The sequence below is a fragment of the Simochromis diagramma genome, unplaced genomic scaffold (genome assembly GCF_900408965.1).
Source record: "Simochromis diagramma unplaced genomic scaffold, fSimDia1.1 OVJJ01000602.1, whole genome shotgun sequence".
Lineage (NCBI taxonomy): Eukaryota > Metazoa > Chordata > Actinopteri > Cichliformes > Cichlidae > Simochromis > Simochromis diagramma.
In genome coordinates this window covers 6254330-6274074 of record NW_024387040.1, presented here as the reverse complement: position 1 = coordinate 6274074, position 19745 = coordinate 6254330, and the positions used below count along the sequence as shown (strand labels likewise).

Here is a 19745-nt window from a genome sequence, read left to right as displayed (position 1 = left end):
TCAGTGATTTAAAAGAAGAAATTTCAACATCGTATGAAGGCTCGAGGCCAGACCCAGGACACACTGGGGAGATTATGCCTCTGTGCTGGATAGTTACACGTTTATTTCAATGATAACACAAATGATTTTTACTTTAAATTACTGAAAATTAACAGACAAAAGATGATAAACAGGCTTTTACATAATAATGTTTAGATTTCTGTTTTACAAATATGCAAATTAACTGTAACATTTTCAAAAATAATAATAGTCATCTTTTTTCTTTAGATTAATTAATAAAATAACACTTTAAGAAGATTATATTTGCTTTTTGCAGTAAATTATTCTTGAGCTACTTAGGCAACAGTCCATTGCATGCATGTTAAACATGTTGGTAAGATTGTGGCCAATATTCCCATTTGTATGCTTTTAATTCTGCCACTTGATGTCATTATTTTGATTTAAATGTAAGACAGTAAAATGACATATCATCCTCTTGCTCAATTATGACACTCCTCTTAAAGTACACTACTTGAGCTAAAAATAATTCACTGTTGTGTAATACAATAAGAGCACTGAATGACCTCCTAAACTACGGTTTGATAAATGCCTTGCTATACGGTCTTCAATCCACAAGGTGACGACAACGTGCCAAATGTTTACTACAGGACATCTTGTTCCTGGACGCATTACATCTTCGCCGTCTTTCATTTGTCACTATAACTAAAGATGACAGGACTCAGGGGAGATACCCGGCAGCTGTTTGAAAGGTCAGAGCTGTAGAATTATGTCCTGAGAGTGCAACGTTATCTCTGACTCAATTTTCCCCCTTTACCTTTTCAGAGTTGTGAAATTTCCGTAACGTTAGGAGGAGGAAGCAATGCACAATATTTTCAATAATTGTAATTTTTCTTCATCTGTAGGCTGTAAACCTGTTCAAAGCGGTGTTGCTTGAGGTGCTGCTGTGTAGCGGTGGAGCATGTCAACAGCAGGTGGGTGTGTTGGGGGCTGTCACGTGACGCCGGTCTGGCTGCTGTCATCTTGGTATTTAAACCACCTCTGTATATTTAGTCGGTCCTTTTCGCCACGCAAGGCTTCTGCAAAGTCCAGGCTACAGAGTAGCTGCGACTTATTCGTCAGTCATGGCTGGTAGGTAACATTTTAACACTCTCAGCGTCGATAGTAAAAAAAATCTTGTTAATTATTTGTTTTTTTTTTCTCTAAAGTTTTAAAAGTAGCAAATGGCGCGAACTTTGGTGACATTAAATTACATTATGTAGCTAATATAGTCTTTTGTCACTGTTCTCTTTGTTTTTGGGTAGTTGTGTTCCCTTGTTGAATAAGAAGTTTAGTATTCTTAAAGTGGTTACAGTCTTACTTTACATAATTAACTTCTATTTGTCACAGTGACCAGCTACCGGTGTGACATAATTACAGTGTTACTACTTTTTATAACTGTGTTCCATTTTGTCATGTATATATTAGGAAACTGCCAAAAGTAGGTGCAGTGGACACAGTGCGATAAAATCATTTCACAGGGTACCTTTTTAGACTACTTTACTATCATTGGACCTTAGTTTGAGACCTACTACACTACTCTGTGTCCTAAGTCGCCATAATTAATTTTTAATTTGTGGTATAAGCTTACTGGGAACCGTCCCCCTGACTCAAAATGAAATGACCCTGCTGCCTGGACGGTGACTTCACTGTAACTTGGGTTGTTGCAGAGCTAATTCTCATCTTTTATGTGTTTTTTTAGTGTTACATTCATATCGCAGAAGGGTTTCTACCAATTGAAAAGGGGGCGTAAGAGAAAGGAGGTGTGGCACTGTGAAAAGGCAGTGAGACAGAACAAATTTTCCTGGCAAGCTGTGGTATTTGGAACCATTGTTCTCCAACTGGCCCAAACTTATAGAAACTCTGGGCTGCTAGCATGTCAGACATACTCTATCTATTGTGATCTCCTTGCCCATTATTGGTATCTTACTGCCAGAGGGTTAGCGCATAGGCCAAATGGGATTGGTGTTGGCCTAACTGCTAGTCACACAACTATCCCAGCTGCCATGCTGATTTCGTCATCTCAGTTTATATGTCCTCTCACAGGCAAGCCGTTGTTCCCAAGACTTGACTTGGCAGATTTTCCTCCCAGTAGCCTGAGGTGGTGGTACAGAGTAGATGCCACACTGCAAATAAAAATCACCTTAATGAGACATTTAAACCTTTATGGGGTACTTTGTGAGAAAACTTTTAGTGAGGTTAGATTGTGTTGCTCATTCAAAAACACTTGAAATAATCAACATATGAATTATTTGGATCATTCATGCTTTAGAGAATCCACACAGAAATGCATCACCTAAAAGGCAAGAGGCTACAACTGCAGTGTAATGTTTTTGGTGTGTGTTTCATATTCCTGCAGTAAACTTTAAAAATACATGCAATGCAGTTACACTGGAGGAAAATATCTACCTATCCATCTTTCCACTTCTTCAATTCAGAGTCACAGGAAGCTGGAGCCCATCCCACCTGTCTTAGGTGGCGAGGTCACCAATCTGTTGAAGGGCTTGGGGGGAAAATAGACTAGCATCTTTCCATCATTTGGTCATTCACAGAAGAGTTATGGAAATTTTTTAAATGGGATGAATTCATTGACTAACACATCCATCCATCAATTTTCTTCCCTACCTATCGAAGGGAACACCACGGTGTTCCCATGACACACCCCAATCTCTTGGGCGTGCCATGGCTCTACCTCCTAGTAGGACATTCCTGGAACACCTTACCCAGGAGGCATCCTTGTCAAATGTGCGAATTACCTCAGCTGGCACCTTTGGATGTGCAGGATTAGTGGCTCTACTCTGAGCCGCTCACAAATGAGCCCCACACTGCGAAAACGGAGGCTTTCGAAAAATATGACACATTTAAGTCATATGATGCAGTCATATGATGCAGTTATGTGACCAATTCAACTAAGACAACTAACCAATTCAACCACTTCATAACATTTAGAACAGAATCTGACTAACACACGAGTTTGAGAGCATTCTTAAATTGTATGTACTATATTAAGAAGCAACTTTAAGTTAAGCAACTCAGGGTGCCCCCAATCTCTTCTCATCTTGGAAGCGAAGCAGGGTTGGGCGTGGTTAGTACTTGGGTGGGAGCAACCTTTAACCAATTTAATTCAGTTTTCTTTCTTTACAGATCAGGCATTTGTGACATTGGCTACCAATGACAGCTATGCTCGGGGAGCAATGGTTTTGGGTAAATCCCTCCGTAAGCACAATACAGCCAAGAAGCTGGTGGCACTCATTGGTCCACAAGTATCAGAGCCTAGCCAGTAAGTAACTTTACCTACATTCACTTTTTCTCACTCATACACATTACCGTTCCTGTGAACTCTTGTTTTCCACATGGGTGGTTGACAGTGATTAATTTCATAGTATTGTAAATCATTAGGTCTGTGCTGAAGAGGATCTACGATGAGGTGAGGGTGGTGGATGTGCTAGACAGTGGCGACACTGCACACCTGGCCATGATGAAGAGACCCGAACTGGGCGTCACCTTCACCAAACTCCACTGCTGGACCCTCACACATTACTCCAAATGTGTTTTCATGGATGCAGACACTATGGTGAGGCTAACAGGTCATTTTGCTTCAGCACAAAGAAAATGAAGATGCTGCACATCACTGGTGTGTATAAACATGTGCTTTGTTTGTGCATCTCAGGTTCTTTCAAATATAGATGAGTTGTTTGATAGAGAGGAACTGTCAGCTGCTCCTGACCCTGGCTGGCCCGATTGCTTCAACTCTGGCGTTTTTGTTTTTCGTCCTTCTGTGGAGACTCATGGCAAACTGCTTCAGTATTGTACAGAACATGGCAGCTTTGACGGTAAGCTGCTGTAAAATGCCGTGATGCATTTTATAGAATGTCTATTAAAGGGCTATTATAGCATTTTCAGGAATGCACTTGGTTCTATGCAATGACCAATGACATGTAACATGTTTATTATTGAGATTCAGGGTTGCAGTTAGTGAAAATTTATGTTTCAATCTACTTTTCATGTTATTGGCAATGATATAGCAAGGGAGGAACTTCTGCCCTTTTAAATTCCTTTTTTTTTTTTGAGTCAAACATGGTTTTGGAAACGCTCTTGGTAACATGATGTTTAACTGGGCTTGTTTATCTTTTGCTCTAAGTAAGGTCTTTATCAAGCTCGGTGCCTGGAAACAAGGCTCGCCTGTAAGAGACTTTCGAGCTCTGCTGAGTTATTCTCAGGGGCTCACCGGGGTGGGGTGAAGGTTAAATTTGAGAGGCCCTGTTTTGCACAGAGCACCAGTTGACATTAAGCAACACTTTTCCATGGAGCGTACTGTTGCTGAATTGTAGTCAAAGCTATGCCGGCCATATCAGGTTCAGTGAAGGGCTAGAATCATCATCGATCCGTAGTTTCATGGTGCTCCTCAAGAATTTGTTTTTAATATTACATAATCTAAATGGGAAAAAATGAACACTTGCATTTTAGAAAGTAGCTGAGTAACTGAGTCTGACATATTGTAGCTATCCAAAGAGAGTCTGGTGGACATCAGACCAAGTTGCCTATTTGCTTTTGAATTTATTTTTAATTAAATTTGTGCCATGTAACTTAAAAATAATTTCAAGTTGTTGTCCACTTATTAGATTTTCTTCCAGGAGACCACGTGATAGTCTAAAGTGGCAAAAAGAGTTTCTCAGTTCATCTAAGACCATGCAGCTAAGGCGACAGCTACGTCACATGACCAAAATAATGTCATGTGCATGCTGGAAACCCATCGTATATTTCTGATTGCCAAGTCTCTGTTTTGGGGAGACTAGTGTAGCTCATAGAAATCTAGGCCAAGACTTTCTTATCTGTGGCGTTGTCATCATTGTCAGATGATGGGAGATACTTTTGAGTTGTACAGGAAATTTAATCCTTCATTTCCTCTTCACTGGGGCTGTTTACCTAAATGTAGCCAAAGCCTGCCAACTGGGCAGTACTGGTTAGACCAGGGGTGTCAAACATAAGACCGGGCAAAGACTCCAATCTGGCCCTCTGCATGTCTTTGGAAAATGTGAAAGTGGGCAGGCATAAACTTCAGATTTTAACTATATTGTCTCAAGTTTTATAGCTTTTCTTATCTTCACACTATATTATAAAAAAATGAAATTGCAAAAATGTTTCTGTTTTTTTCACGATCTACCTTATTATCTGTTTTATTTAAGTAAGAATGAGTTAACAAAAACCTTTTTGTTTAATAATTACAACACAGTCCAGGCAATGATCTACCAGAACTTGTATTTATTTCTCATAATTTAAACCCAAAGTGTTGTGCTGAGAAATTTCTTTAATGTCTTTATTATGTAGAAAAACTGACATGTATCGTTAAAATTGCACTTCTTATGTTAAGATATTTCAGGGATTAAATATGAAGTTACACTTCTTTACACTGACAGAGAGAGACGTTTCACTGGTCATGCATTGAGGTGATAGTTGTTGTGATTTGGCACTTTATAGATAAAATTGAATGTAACTGAATTGGTTTGGCCAATTAAATTAATGAGATCAAAGTGGGTCACAATTTAAAAGGAGTTTGATCTCCCTGGTTTGGACTATAAATATCTTCTGACATCAAAAAATCGAATGTATTGTGATGAAATCTCAATTAAGTGCTTAAGTGAAGAACAGTATTTATTATGTATCTGATATGCCTAGAAAAAGCTTTTGATTTCATTCAGCTGTCAGTCCTGCTGATAGAACGGCCGGACTCTAGACAAAATTATAGTTTTCTCGGGCTGCTCTGACCGCAAAAATTCCAACAAACAAAGAAAACAGTCGTGGAGTAAACAAAAGACGAAAGGGGTTTATAGTTAGGCTCGGAAGTGCCAAACTATGTACTTGTTAGTGTCACTGAATCTGTTTCCCTTGTGATGCTGTGAGACAGATTCCATCAGGGATGGGGGTGCCACTGGAAAAACCAATTAGTTTGCTTAATATGGGCCACTGCTTTCAAGTGCCGACTCATTCTGCCACAACAATCTTTCACATCATGATTTCAACCACAAACAAAAGACATTTTCTTATTTCTTTATGAGAAAGAGTCCCTTTGGAAGCTGAAACTCATTTATCCCTTAGTGTCTTTTTGTGGATAATTTTAAAGTCCCTGTTTCAGTGTGATGCCACTATCTAAATGCTTGATGGCATGCTAATAAGTAAAGCTGTCTTATTTATAGACATGGATGGTCTTTTCGTGTGCACTGGGGCATGAGGTGAAGCCGCTTTGACCTTCAGCGTTTCAGTTCTGCTGTCCTGCATGGAATGCATGATATACACATGTACGCCTCTCTACCCCGCAGAACATGAAAGATGTATTGGAAAAGAAAAATTGCAGAGGAGGAAAGAAAATAAGTGACTGAACCCAGAGGCTCTATCTCTGCATCTGTGGCTCCAGTGTTATCTGCTGCCAAAACAAACTGGCACCGGTTAGATGCACATTCTTCCTGTGTTCTGCTCATCCCCTCAAAATGAAGATACTCAGCTCCATATTAAGTTTTGAACTCTCCAGTGGAGGCTGTGGGTTCAGACAAACGCCAGCTATGTGTGTTATTTTAAACCGAAGCCACAGACTTTACAGTCCTATGCTTTTTTAGGAGAGACATGTGAAAGTTTTGTTAACAGCCAACATCTCGTCCTGTGTCAGTGTCATTTCAGTGACTCATTCACAGATTCACTGAACTTTTATCACATTTTGGGGGGGCTGTCATTTATTTAAGGCTCGGGTCTGGTCTAGTTGTCTACCTGTCACCCACCTCACATAACATCAAATAGATCCCTGCCTCCCAAACTTTTATAAGTTGTGTATTTATGTAAGTTGCTGCTGTGAGAAGGGGCTGCCCCAGTTCTAAAGCAGCCAAACTTGAGGGAGGGCAAATGGTTGTAACAGCCCTCCAATTGAACTCCAGGACCTGAGGCAACTCAGACGCAAACTTGCAGTCCATTTACTTAAAACCCAGAGGCCAGTGTTAATTCACGTACCAGCACAGTGAGAGACAAAAGTCTTTAAACGCCTTTGTCTGTTTGTATTATTTAAAGTTGGCTGGTCATGAATGGAGTAGGGTAAAGTTTGGAAATATTCAATGTAATTGCAGAGGCAGCACCTCAATTTTTTCTACTGACACCAACATTATCCTTTGATTAGGATTTTTTTGTTTTGCCTTTTAATCTGAAAAAAATAAAAAGGATTATTTACAAATAAAATGTTTTATGCAATAAAAAGAAACCTAATGACAATAATATCCCTCCCCCTCATGCCACAAAAAAAGAAAAGAAAAAAGAAAAAAGAGCTTTGACCCGTCTGGGAATGAACATGAGAGTTCAGGGGGGTGTCCTGTGGTATCTGGCACCAGACTTTGGCAGCAGATCCTTTGGGTCCTGTGGATTTCAGGGTGTAGTCTCCTTTGAATGGGCTTGTTCAGGCGCATCCCATAGATGGTGATTGGATTGGGATCTGCAAAGTTTGGAGGCCTGGTTAATGCTGTGGGCTCTTTGTTTTTTGAACTGTTTCCCGAAGCATTTTTGCAATGTCGTGCCTCTAATGAGACAATCAACACTGTTCACATTAACTTTGGTGGGTTTAATGTTGTGGCTGCTAAAACACATGCCCCAACCTGTGTGCACCCACTGAGGTAAAGCACTACCTGCAGTTTCTAGAAAATCAGATCTACTTTTTTCAGGTAGCAGTGGGAACATGAGATCCAGTTGTGTGCCCTAAACATGTGAGAACATTTCTTTAAATGCTTGTCTGGGCTTATATCTCAGCAGATGAGCTGAGCTGAGAACTAATGTGGTTTGTCACAGGTGTGCCTTTCATTCGTCTCACTCTTTCAGTGAAGACATTCAGCCAACAAACAAAACCTGACCAGGAACATTTTTAAAGCCAAGTTTGCTGTTATGTGACCATATCAGAGATTTTCACAGCATGCAAATGCCACCAAGGCAAATTACTTCAAGACACACATTTTTACAAAAAATTACAAAACTGTTAATAAATTTTAAAACCTGAGGCTTGTTTTGTTTTCATGACTGATGTTATTAAAAAGTCAGCGCTGGAAAAGACACTGTACACTATTTGCAAATCCACTTGTCTTGAAAAGATGTTACAATGTTTGAACTACACAGCAGCTGGTCCTCAGAGCCTAATTAAATCAGATTCAGTTATTTTATTATTGTAATTTTGTTATTCTAGCAAATTGTTAATCACTGAAAAATATGCTTAAACTATAGTTTATTCGGGTTTTTTATTTATGTGACTATTAGTTTTATCTATACAAGACACATCTCCTGGATGCACTGGTACTCATCTTCAGTGATGTATCCTGGGGTCATCAGGTGTTTCTGGTCTCACAACATCATACACCCTCGCCCAGGCGACCCAGCCGGGGGTGATCAGGCCCCGACTTGCGTACCAGTAGCTACCCACGGATCAGCACTCTTAATCCACAGCCACCTTGTGGCTTTCTTTGCCGCTTTGCTCACAGCCTGGGTGGCCGTCTTCTTGGCTGTCCCAGCCACACCCAGCTGGCCCAGGACTTCGCAGAGTGATCGTCCTCCAAAGCCTCTAGAACCCACTTCTATGGGCTCATAGAAAGTCTTCTAGCCCCTTCCCCTGCACTCCTGCACTAGTTCCTGGTACTTTGCATGTTTCCTTTCATTGGCCTCCTCGATCCACTCTTCCCAGGGCACTGTGAGTTCCAGCATGATCAGCTGTTTTGAGACCTCAGAAATAATGATCATGTCTGGCCGGAGGGATGTTTTTGCAATGTGCTGTGGGAACTTTAGCTGTTTACCCAGGTCCCAGCTCCTCATTTGCCTTCTGAATGGCAGCAGAGTATTTCAGGCTGGAGTCAAAGAGTTTCCCCAAGCTCTTAACTGGTTGTTCCGTTAATGGTCCCTGAGATTGAGAACCGGAAACTTGTCCGTCACCTTCCCCTTCTTCAGTACCATAGATCTTGACTTGGAAGGTTTAAAACTCATCCTTGCCCATGAGATGAGTATCTCAAGTCCTTGCAAGATCCACCTGGAACTGATGATGTTGTGATGGTGAGGTCATCCATATAGGCTCTAATAGGGGGCTGACGAACACCTGACCTTGTTAGCGGCCCTCTGCACTCCACCTCAGCAGCCTTTACCACCATGTTCATTGCAAGGGCAAAGAGCGTAACTGAGATGGTATAGCCTGTTATTATACCTTTCCTGAGGCAGTGCCAGCCTGAAGTAACTGACCCAGAAGTGACCCTAAGCCTGAAGTTGGCATATAGTCCAGGATCAGGTCCTTAATCTTGCTGGGGACATGGTAGAGGTGTAAAGCATGCTCAACCATTTTGTGTGGGATAGACCCATAGGCATTAGTCAGGTCCAGCCACAATACGGCTAGGTCACCTCTGTTCTCGTGGGCTTCTCTTATAAGGTGCGTAACTACGCCAGTGTGCTCTAGGCAACCAGGAACTCCTGGGATCCCCCCCTTCTGAACTGATGGATCAATATAATTGTTTCTAAGGAGAAACTCAGTCAATCTCCGGGAGACAATGCTAAAAAACACCTTCCCCTCCACGCTCAATAGTGAGATGCTCCGAAACTGGTTTATGTTTTTAGAGTCCTCCTCTTTGGGAACCCAGACTCCCTCTGCGCACCTCCACTGATCAGCAACTCTCCCTCTCCGCCATATCACCTTTAAGATCTTCCACAGGTGACGAAGCAGCTCTGGGCAGCGCTTATAGACAAGGCAGGGTACGCCACTGGGACCTGGAGAGGATGCTGAGCGGGCTGCTTTGATGACCTCACACACCTCCTTCAAACTTGGCTCCGTCAACTTAAACTCTACTGATGGTGGGGCAGGGTTGATGAGAGCTTCGTTGGGTCCCAAGTCTTGTTCCCTCAGTGGGTCACTCATGGTCTCATGAAGGAAGTTATTCACCTCCTCTGCTGAGCACTCCAACCGGCCCGCTTCGCTTAACCCCAAGCAATTGTTTTGAAAAGCGAAAGGGATCAGCAATAAAAGCTGCACGTTTCCTGGCTCTCTCTCTTCCCCGCCTCCTGTGCCATTCTGCTCTACGGAGGGTAATCAGCTTCTTCCGCAAGATGTTTTGCAGTTCCTCTAAAGCTTGCTTATCCTCCGCATCGGTGTTCTTGAACTGCTTCTTAAGGCTCCTAAGCTCCTGGCGCAGTCGATGAATCTTCATGGCCCTGCGGTTCATGGTATAAGGGGTCTTGTTACACTTCTCGGTCAGGCCGAACCTTTCTGAGGCATAGCTGACTATGATGGTGGTCATTGTTTTAAGCCTGCTGTCAGCATCTCTTTTGGCTACAGCTTGTATGATGTTGGAGAGATCCTCGTCAAACTTCTGCCACTTGCTCCAACTGCTGGCTGGGGGCCACTTAATCCGCTGTTGTGGAAATACACTGCTTGGATTGGAAGACTCCGGTGTGTGGAGGGACTGGGCTCTGTGGGCCAGGCTCCTCCTGCGTCTCACCAGGTTCAGGACCTGTGCGTTGCACCTCACTTTCCCGCTCCAAACATTACATTCTGGCTTGATGGACCTTTAGGCCACGCTGGTTCTTACACACCTTGCCGCAGACGCATATCTTACTCATAGTCCTTTCCGTTGCGTTGGTCATTAACCTTGAGTCCATCCAATTGGAGATCTCATCCTCCCCCCCTGTCGGGATCTCCTGGGGGTATCTCTCTTTAGGGCTTTATATGTATGTTTCTAGAGATTTGCCTTGTTATTCTACCTCATTTGGAAAGCATCAACTGCTGTTGTTTTTAAATGTGCCATATAAAGCGACTCGACTTATCATACTGTCACACTTACCTTCGTATTTCTCTGTTGCAGGAGGAGACCAAGGGATTTTGAATGGCTTCTTTAGCAACTGGGCAACAGCTGACATATCAAAACATCTCCCTTTCATTTACAATCTCAGCAGCATAGCCATCTACACTTACCTCCCAGCATTTAAACAGTAAGTGTCTGCTAAGCACACTTAAACTCATGGAGTAATTATGAAATGCTTAAAGTCACAGGTGCGGTTTAAAAAAATTATGTGACCAAACTCTATAAGATACTATATTTACCTGCTACCCTGGGAAATTCATATTACGCAACAGCAGTCTGTCCATGTGACTAAAATCTTGTGTCTTGGATACAAAGCCAAGATGTAAGTAGATACCTGGTCACATGAACGCGTATTCACATCGTGACATGACATCAGGTTACGGGTGAGATGAGCAGCGAGATTCCAGCAGCACAGTTAGAGTGTCGCCCCAGCAGGCCCTCAGCTCTGGGTTGGATGCCCACTCTGAGCTCAGAGCAGCTGATACCCACTCCTGAAATAGAGCACTTTATTTAAAGACCTTTTAATGTTTGCCTCCAGGACTGGTCATTGTGTGCTGTGTCTAAAGCTACCCTCTCATCCTCATTGCATCTCTGTGTCTTCACCTCTGGTCTCATCAGCAGGCTTTTTTTGGTTTGGCATTTCCTGGCATCCATCAGGAGGACAGGGAAGATAAACATGTCTTTAGTTGTTTGTAGTTGTCAGCAATAACGCTTAGAGGTCTGACAAACACAGCAAAACAAACCCGACAGTGTCGGGTTCAGGTTTATTTGTGTACTTGAGCAGATTGCCAGTGCTACAAAGACATCTAAGCTTGTCAGAACTGGGGTGGATCAATATGTTTCTCATTCTTATTTCTCCAAAAGGATTTTGTTTCGTTCATGCTAACCCAGCTTTTAAACACAGACACCCAAAAATGTTTCCTGGAGCATTAAAATTTATATTAGTGTCCAGTCCATTATTATGACCAATTAAAAACACAACAATTTAATAATATGTTTTTTGACACTAACATACAGGGTTTCTCCTAAAACATTTCTAAAACTTTTTTATTTAAGAATATTCTATACTATTTATGTCTATGAATACAAATGTCTTTATTGCTACAATTTGATATTAAAAACTATTCAGAAAAGCTTCATTTAGTAAATCGAACCATAACCACACTGCATCTACAGTACATCCTCTCATTTACTGTAATACTGGTTTCAGATATGGTGGAAATGCCAAGGTGGTCCATTTCCTGGGGAAGACCAAACCATGGGGTTACACATTTGATCCCAAAACCAAACAGATTTCAGGGAGTGAGCAGGATGCTGCCACACACCCTACTTTCCTTCTCAACTGGTGGACCCTATACTCGGGTGATGTGGTCCCCATGCTGCATGAGGAGTATGGAGAACAGCCCTTCCACTCAGGATGTGTGGAGGTAAGTCGACATTTTAATTGAACCTGCACTATTTGCGACTTCTCATCAGGTATTATCTTTAAAACAGAGCTGTTTCCTTATTTTCTGTATAGTTACAAAGGGGTATAGTTCATAAGAAAAAGACATACTTTTGTTGCTATATATTTCTAAAGGGGTCACCATAGATTTTACACCACATAGTCTCCCCTGACAACCATTTGATGAACCCCTGAGGCTGGGTGTGTATGTCCTCCCTGTCTTGAACCTAAGATCGTTTGCAACGAATGCACAAAACTACAACCATGGAGTCACTGGATAATTCATAACAAATGGCTAAAATGGCAAGGTCAGCGTATGTGTAAGTAATCCCTGAGAGCCAAAAGTTGAGGCTTCAGACTGCTCGAAATGCTCTTAGATGTCAGCAAGAGGATCTATCCCTAATATAGTCATCTCAGACATACAGTCCCTCCCACCTGCTGATCTTTTTCAGATCCTTTGCCTGCATGGGGAAGCCAATCTCAACAGATTTAACTTAAGGGAGCTAAAAGATCCTCTTTCAGACAGTGGATGAGCTGAAACGCTCCAGTATAAATTTATAGCCGTTATTTTGAACTTTGAATGATGCAAAGCTATTTAAACCTCTTTTCTGTCTTCTTATTCATCTCACAAAGTTCCAGCACAGTGAAACTGTCACTTTTGAGAGTGAACAGGTATGGAGACAAAGATTTGTTTTGTTTTTTATAGCTCAGCAGTGATTAAGCATCCGTTGGCGCCTGGTTTATTGCTGTTGCTGCCCTTCCTCTAAAATCAGAGCTTTCGCGTGTTTGCCTGCAGCCATTAATTTGGAAAGGCTAAGTATGGCAGTTTGCTGCTTCCAAAAAGCAAAAAAAGGAAAAACAGCATGTTGTGTGCAGTCTGCGTGTCTTGTCATTTATTCATTTCCCTGCTGTTATGTTCCATATTCCTTCAGGGCGAGAGCAGGTCTTTGCACGCGCACGCACAGGCATCCCAATCCCAGCAGATGTCCTCAGAAGAACGGAAGCAGAAATGGGAGCAAGGTCAGGCAGACTACTTGGGAATGGACTCATTTGACAATATCCAGAGAAAACTTGATACTTTTCTCAAATAAAGAAGGATTGGCACGTGATATTTTTAAAAGAGCACTTGCGTTCTACTTGTTGCCAAGAAAATACTGCCGAAAAAAATCAGATTGCAGTTTTTCTTCCTACCTTTATTTCAACTATAAATGAGCCAAGTCCCTCTTTCCACCAGCACTACCAACTCCATACTCCAAAGACAGCCCAATTTAAGTGGGGGGAAGTAATGTGAAATTTTATGAGTGGTTTTAATTCTCTCTGCAAGATTATTATCATACAGTTTACCCTGACACTCATATATGTTCTTCTACAGTGTGAAAAAAGGTTTATAACCGAAGTGTGCTTGTTTAAAGGTGATTATTAAAATCTTTTTTTTTCTCATGTTTATGCTTCTTTTGTAAAAAAACAAACAAACAAAAAAAAGGAGATGGCAACAAGAGATCAACTGTGGGCCATTTGTATCGGTGTGGTTAAGATGTGTAGTCACTGACATTGTCATTTTTCAGTTTATTCTTTCCTTTTTTACTCTGCAGTAACCTGACAGTCTTCTTAATATTTTCTTTTCTCAAAAGAATTAATTCTATTGTTTTTGAATTAGAAGTCTCTGTTTTACACAGATATGAAGATATGTTTACAGCACTTCTCAAGGCCGTAGTATGGTCAGTGAGCCATGCACACTAGATCTTTAGTGCCTTAATGCCTTGCTCTCCCTACTGCTGTCATCCTATGTTATCTCACTCTTGACCAGCAGCTTTTTTAGTAGATGAAACAGGTTTGTAATTTTACCACATTATACTTGACCTGGATGTTGGCTGGAAATCTTTTATCTGGAAACAATAAAACATCCTTACAAGCTGTGGAGTTGCTCAGGTGCTTTTTTTTCTTGCTGGAATTTATATTATCTTTATATTATCCTAGGAAATGGGAGCTATTTATTAAAATGTGCAAACGTAAATGCAGATACAGTAAATTTTTTCTTCTTCTTCTGTTATCCTCCACCAGTTTCCTCAGATTTTTTTAAGGACACACTGCACAGCATGCTCAGATTTGCCTTTTTTGCCAAAGGCTACTTGGGAATGATCTTGTTTATGCAAAAATGCTATTTCATGTCTGTTAAACTCTTATCTTTGACATTCTTCATAGATCCAACTACAGAAATGTGAATAAAGGATTTGTTTTTATGGGGTGGCTGTAGCGCAGGTCACCTACTAATCTGAAGGTTGGTGGTTTAATCTCCGTCTGCTCCAGGCTGCATGCTAAATATCCTTGGGCAACATACTAACCCCAAGTTGCTGAAAGTGTGTGGATGAGAGATAAAAAGCACTTAAACCGAAACTTGGAAAAAAGTGCTTGTGCAAGTGGGTGAATGGGGCAAGTTGTGCAAGTGCTTTGAGTACTTATACATGCATACTTCTATGATAAGTTGTCTCTTAGTTGTAGAGACATCACTGCCTCATCCTTTGAGTTAGGTGCCAGTCCAGTGCAAGGCTGCCCCCCCTTTTTGTGCATATTAATAAACAAAATAACCCAACAACTACTTTAGCTCTTGCTTTCGAGAAGTCCAATATCAACGATTTGGTAAGCGAGGCTATGCTAAATGAGAATATACCCAGGCTTCAAAGTGTGCTTGCTCATTAATGTGTAATGATAAACGACTCTTTTTATATACCTTTTAATAAGCGAGGGAGAAATCTCTTCAAAGCAAATATGTTTTATGTCAAGAAACTTCCCTCCGTGTTACTTCCGGTTCCGTCTCAATCCCGATGATAGCCAAATAAGTGTCCTGTTTTTAGAAACGGAGCATTGACATGTAAAATATTAACGTAAAGCATAAAAAAACCCACCTCATGGTGACTTTGCAGTGAGAGCTTACTCCTGATACATAATGGCTGGACAGTGCTTAAGTCGGGGGCTTGTTCGTGAAGCTCGGCCCGAAGTTGGTTCGAGCGACACTTAACAGCTTGCCACACGATATAATGGTTACTTAGCGACGTCGGTTAGCCGAAAACACGATTTTAACCTGCAACCGGATGCTTTGCGGCTACTTTTGCGGTTACACATTACAACAGGGGACTTCCCTATCCCGTGGCTTGTCGCTGCAGTGATACAGGGGGCGTGCCGCCCACCCGTGGTGACGGCTGTAAAGCGGACCGCTACGCCAGGAAAGCAAACACACCATTCCGACAAGATGGCCTCGCTGCCCGCGCTCCGAGCGGTACTCCTGGTGGCTCTTTCGGTTTTCCTGACGGTGGTGCTGGGTTTTGGACTCCCTGCTCTGCTGAACGCGTTCATGAGGATGCTGGGGTTGCCAGAGACGAGCGTCACCGAGTGCATAGTTGCATTGTACGCAGTTTTTGTGCTGTACGTGGCGACGCCTCGAATTCCAAGAGGACTGGTGGAGGTAATGTCACAACAAACACGGGGATTAATCGCTGGTTTGCATTTTATCAGGCAAAACATTGAAATGGAACACAGATGTCAGTGAAACGTTGTAAAATGCAAAATTAAGGCTTGTAACTCGCAGACAATCCTTTACAAGATACGCTACAGTAATGTGGGGTGGGCAATATAAGTTTTTGTTTATACTGTAACAAACTGTACAGAGAGTTTGCGTTCACTTGGAAATATGCGTGTTTTTGTAAGCATTTTTTCTCTAATTTGCATATAATGTTAATTGTGTGTTTTGGGGGAAACTGTACTGTACCCATCTCTGTAGGTGAAAGGGAAAGCCGTGCTTATTACAGGCTGTGACACTGGATTTGGTTACGCTCTCGCCAAACATCTGCACAAACTTGGCTTTACAGTCTTTGCCGGATGTCTTCTCAAGGTAAGGATGTTGCTCATCGAGTCTGCATTTTTCCCTGATTTGCAAACAGGAAGTGAGCAAAACGTTTTCCAGAAAATCTCCCATTCCGAGGAAGATGTGGTATCGATTGCACAGCTTAGCTGGGAATCAAGAACAACATGGCCACAAATCCCACCCACATGAAAATCAGAATGATCATTCCCTACCTATGTCCTTCGGGAGACCTGTTTTCACACTGTAAATACACCTTTTTCAGCCTGACCTCCACTCTGCTTCCTGAGTTTAAAAAAAAGCGATTGAAACATGTGCTTTTAAGATAAGATATCCTAAGCTTATCTCAAAAGCTGTAAAAACGGCTGTTTCACAGCAACAGATGTCGGCAAATTCAGCCTTTGAAAAAAATGGGCGCTTCTTTAGTTGTGACCTCTGAACTTTTGTGGGATGAGTAAAATAATAATAATAAACCATCCACAGAGCATTGTTTTACATGTGTGGCACAAAGCGATTTACTTAAGGAATAAACGAGCAGATGATAACATCAAGCACAAGAATGATAAGCATAACAGTACAGTGTAAAATGTCAGCAACAGCATGTTAGCGTTCTAGTAGAAAATTAAAAACATAGATCAGTAATGGGCTCTTCAATAAATGTCTGAACAGGGGATTTAAGACTCTGCTGACCTTTATTTTTGCTTTAGGATCTTATTTCATACCTTCAGGGCTCTTTGCCACGTTTAGTTTTCACTTGTGCCTTACAAAGATAAAAAAATAATTCTTTGAGCTGACAGTAACCCAGGCAACAGTAACCCAGATATTCACTTGTCACAACCAAGGTATGCAGAAGAGCATCTCTGCTTGTACAGTTTGTCATACCTTGAAACAGATGGGCTACAGCAGCAGAAAGCCAAACCAGGTACCACTCCTGCCCGCCAAGAACTGGAAAAAACATTTATACTGAAGGCACAAAAAGGTTTTGATGCTCTTGCTCTTGTTAAAAGCACTGAAGCTGATTGAACTGAGACCTCTTATGCCGAGGCCGTGAGTTTAACTAATGTCCCCGCTTACAGGATAAAGGTGGAGACGGTGCAAAGGAGCTTGAGGAACTTCATTCAGATCGAATGAAGGTCGTGCAGCTGGACGTGTGCAATGAAGAGCAGGTCAACAAGGCAGTGGACCACATCAAGGAGATCCTGGGTGAATCTGAAGCGGGTAGGTCGCTCGGTAATCAAATAGATCCCACATAAAAGAAGTCGACTTTACTCATACATTTCATTCTCTCTGACTTTCTCCTGCCCAGTTCTCTGGGCTGTAGTGAATAATGCTGGTGTGTCAACGTTTGGAGAGGTCGAATTTACCTCCATGGACACCTACAAGCACGTGTCAGAGGTCAACTTGTGGGGCACCATCAGGGTTACTAAAGCTGTTTTGCCGTTAATCCGCAGGGCGAAGGGTAAGCTGCATTTTGTTCCCTCCACTCTGTGACATATAAACAGGAATCAGTTACACAGTGTCCAAAATAACTGCGCCAAAGTGCAAAAATTTGCAAGATACATCCGCCTTTGAGTGAGCTGTGAAGAGTTATAACAATTCAAACAAGGCTGGAAGTGAAAGAACATATTAACACATTATATAACCTTTGTTATATAAACCCTTCAATGCTGATAAGCATATTTGCACTGAACAAGTATTAAGAACCACAATTATAAATGAATATATAAAAACATTACTATAAAATAGGAATAAATTATGTTTTGAAGTAAAGCAAAAAAAAACAGTTTTATCAAAGTTGTGCTGAAGAAAAAAGAAAACTTCGCAGACGCTAACAGAACAGCAGCTCTGTTAACAAGTGTGTTATGAGTGACTGTTCAACAGTGAGGGGCCGTTATTTGCTGAGCTAAGCAAATAGCCAAGAAATGTTCTTAAAGACATCTGAACTCTGGACCTGCAAGCCTAGCAGCTTTAAAAGTGCACTAAAGGCTCTTAATTCACTTTTAAATGATGATGCATTTATTTGGAGAGTCTAAAATCTGTCCCCTTGTATCTCTTGACCACAGGCCGTGTCGTGAATGTGGCCAGCATGTATGGAAGGATGGGCAACATCATGAGGTCACCGTACTGCATTTCCAAATACGCCGTGGAAGCCTTTTCTGACTGCCTCCGCTACGAGATGAAAGCGTGGGGCGTAAAAGTGTCCGTAATCGAACCGGGCAACTTTATTGTGGCCACTGGCATCTTGACCCGCGACATCGTGGCTACCACGGCCAATAAGCTGTGGAGCGAGGCGCCCTCGGAGGTGAAGGAGGATTATGGGAAGACCCACTTCGAGCAGAACATGGCTCTGATGCGCTCTTACTGCAGCAGCGGGCAGAAGGATACGGTCTCCGTGCTGGATGACATTACCGACGCCATCATGTCCAAGCGTCCTCACACGCGCTACAGCCCCATGGAGCCGCACTGGTGGATCAGAATGCAGGTGATGACCCACCTGCCGGGTGCCATATCTGACCTCCTTTACTTCTAGAAGAGAAGCTGTTCCTGTGTTTAGCTCACCCTGAGAATCAGATAGCTGAAGAATATCACACTAAGTAGCAGTTACACAGATCTACAGACTAAGTGGGGTTCCTGCCATTTGGCCCTCAGCACTTGAAATCATCTAATGATCAATCAAGCCTTAACAATATATATATTAAAAAAAAAAGGTTTTGTAAATTGTAAGTAAATTATTGCACTTTGCTTTTCATGTGTCTGGCAAGAAGCATAACTTTATCTATACAGATATTCTCTGTTGAGTAGTAACTGCTTTGTGTTTGGTATCAGCAGAGCCAAAATCTACTCATAGCTACCGTATAAGCGCTGCATCCTTATCCCGTGCTGTGGTAAAAATCTTTTTAAAAAAATAGTTTCTCCTTCTAGCTCTAAATATTTTTTTCCCAAATACTTGTAACGTTTTTCCTTATGGGAATCTTGTGGGGCCACCCCATTGGCACGAGGACCAATGCTGGCTCAGGAGAAAGCTCCTGCTGCTCTTCTATAGCAGACAGTGGAAAAAACCAGGGTCAGCTACTGTAGGACCATGGTGAGATTTTGGCCCGGCTCGGTCCGACGTTGCGTAACAACAGCACAATCACACTTTGTCTGTCGTGCTCCAAAACCCCTTCACGCAGGATGGTTTGGAGCACGTCAGCACCGAGGTCTTTTGATGTGATAAATGAGTATGCTGGACTGAAAAAGCCCCCCCCCCCTTGTAACCTCCCCTCCCCTCTCTGATGACAAAGTATTTTGTATATGGATGATCCTAATAAAAAGAGTATTATATTTTAAAATATTACAAGCATGGTGTCCTTTTATTCCCACCCAAATAAGTATGAAAGACTCTTTTAATATTGGTTTGGGTTTTTAGGACTAGTAAATGTAATGTTACTAAAGGCCACCAGGTGGCAGGAATGAATCATTTAAAAATCCCACAGCTTTCCTCATGCAATAGTGTACTGCCGTTTAAGCTGTAACCACACTGCGCTGGGTTAGGGTCATACAGTTTGTGGCTTCA

The 19745-nt window shown here is 41.9% G+C and overlaps 2 protein-coding genes across 3 annotated transcripts; both read left to right on the top strand.

Moving 5' to 3' along the window:
- The first annotated feature begins 994 nt into the window (after window positions 1–994).
- Window positions 995–14249, top strand: gyg1b (glycogenin 1b). 2 transcript variants are annotated; one of them, XM_040044555.1, is made up of 8 exons: window positions 995–1128; window positions 3181–3316; window positions 3436–3610; window positions 3707–3869; window positions 10890–11016; window positions 12100–12316; window positions 12967–13005; window positions 13266–14249. In XM_040044555.1, the coding sequence occupies exons 1-8, from the start codon at window positions 1122–1124 to the stop codon at window positions 13422–13424; spliced, it is 1023 nt and encodes a 340-aa protein (XP_039900489.1). In that variant the 5' UTR covers window positions 995–1121; the 3' UTR covers window positions 13425–14249. The 2 variants fall into 2 exon arrangements, with proteins under 2 accessions (XP_039900489.1, XP_039900490.1); XM_040044556.1 differs by lacking the exon at window positions 12967–13005.
- Window positions 14250–14369: 120 nt separating this feature from the next.
- Window positions 14370–19523, top strand: bdh1 (3-hydroxybutyrate dehydrogenase, type 1). The gene is made up of 5 exons (XM_040044554.1): window positions 14370–15793; window positions 16109–16219; window positions 17266–17407; window positions 17496–17648; window positions 18253–19523. The coding sequence occupies exons 1-5, from the start codon at window positions 15581–15583 to the stop codon at window positions 18717–18719; spliced, it is 1086 nt and encodes a 361-aa protein (XP_039900488.1). The 5' UTR covers window positions 14370–15580; the 3' UTR covers window positions 18720–19523.
- Window positions 19524–19745: the final 222 nt, after the last annotated feature.

What these genes read in the sequence shown, in the direction of transcription:
- gyg1b (XM_040044555.1), top strand. An exon ending in AGAACATGGCAGCTTTGACG is followed by an intron (nt 3,870 to 10,889) that starts GTAAGCTGCTGT and finishes TCTCTGTTGCAG; the next exon opens with GAGGAGACCAAGGGATTTTG. An exon ending in TCACTTTTGAGAGTGAACAG is followed by an intron (nt 13,006 to 13,265) that starts GTATGGAGACAA and finishes ATATTCCTTCAG; the next exon opens with GGCGAGAGCAGGTCTTTGCA.
- bdh1 (XM_040044554.1), top strand. Translation starts at nt 15,581, where the DNA reads ATGGCCTCGCTGCCCGCGCTCCGAGCGGTACTCCTGGTGGCTCTTTCG. An exon ending in TTGCCGGATGTCTTCTCAAG is followed by an intron (nt 16,220 to 17,265) that starts GTAAGGATGTTG and finishes CCCCGCTTACAG; the next exon opens with GATAAAGGTGGAGACGGTGC. An exon ending in GTTAATCCGCAGGGCGAAGG is followed by an intron (nt 17,649 to 18,252) that starts GTAAGCTGCATT and finishes TCTTGACCACAG; the next exon opens with GCCGTGTCGTGAATGTGGCC.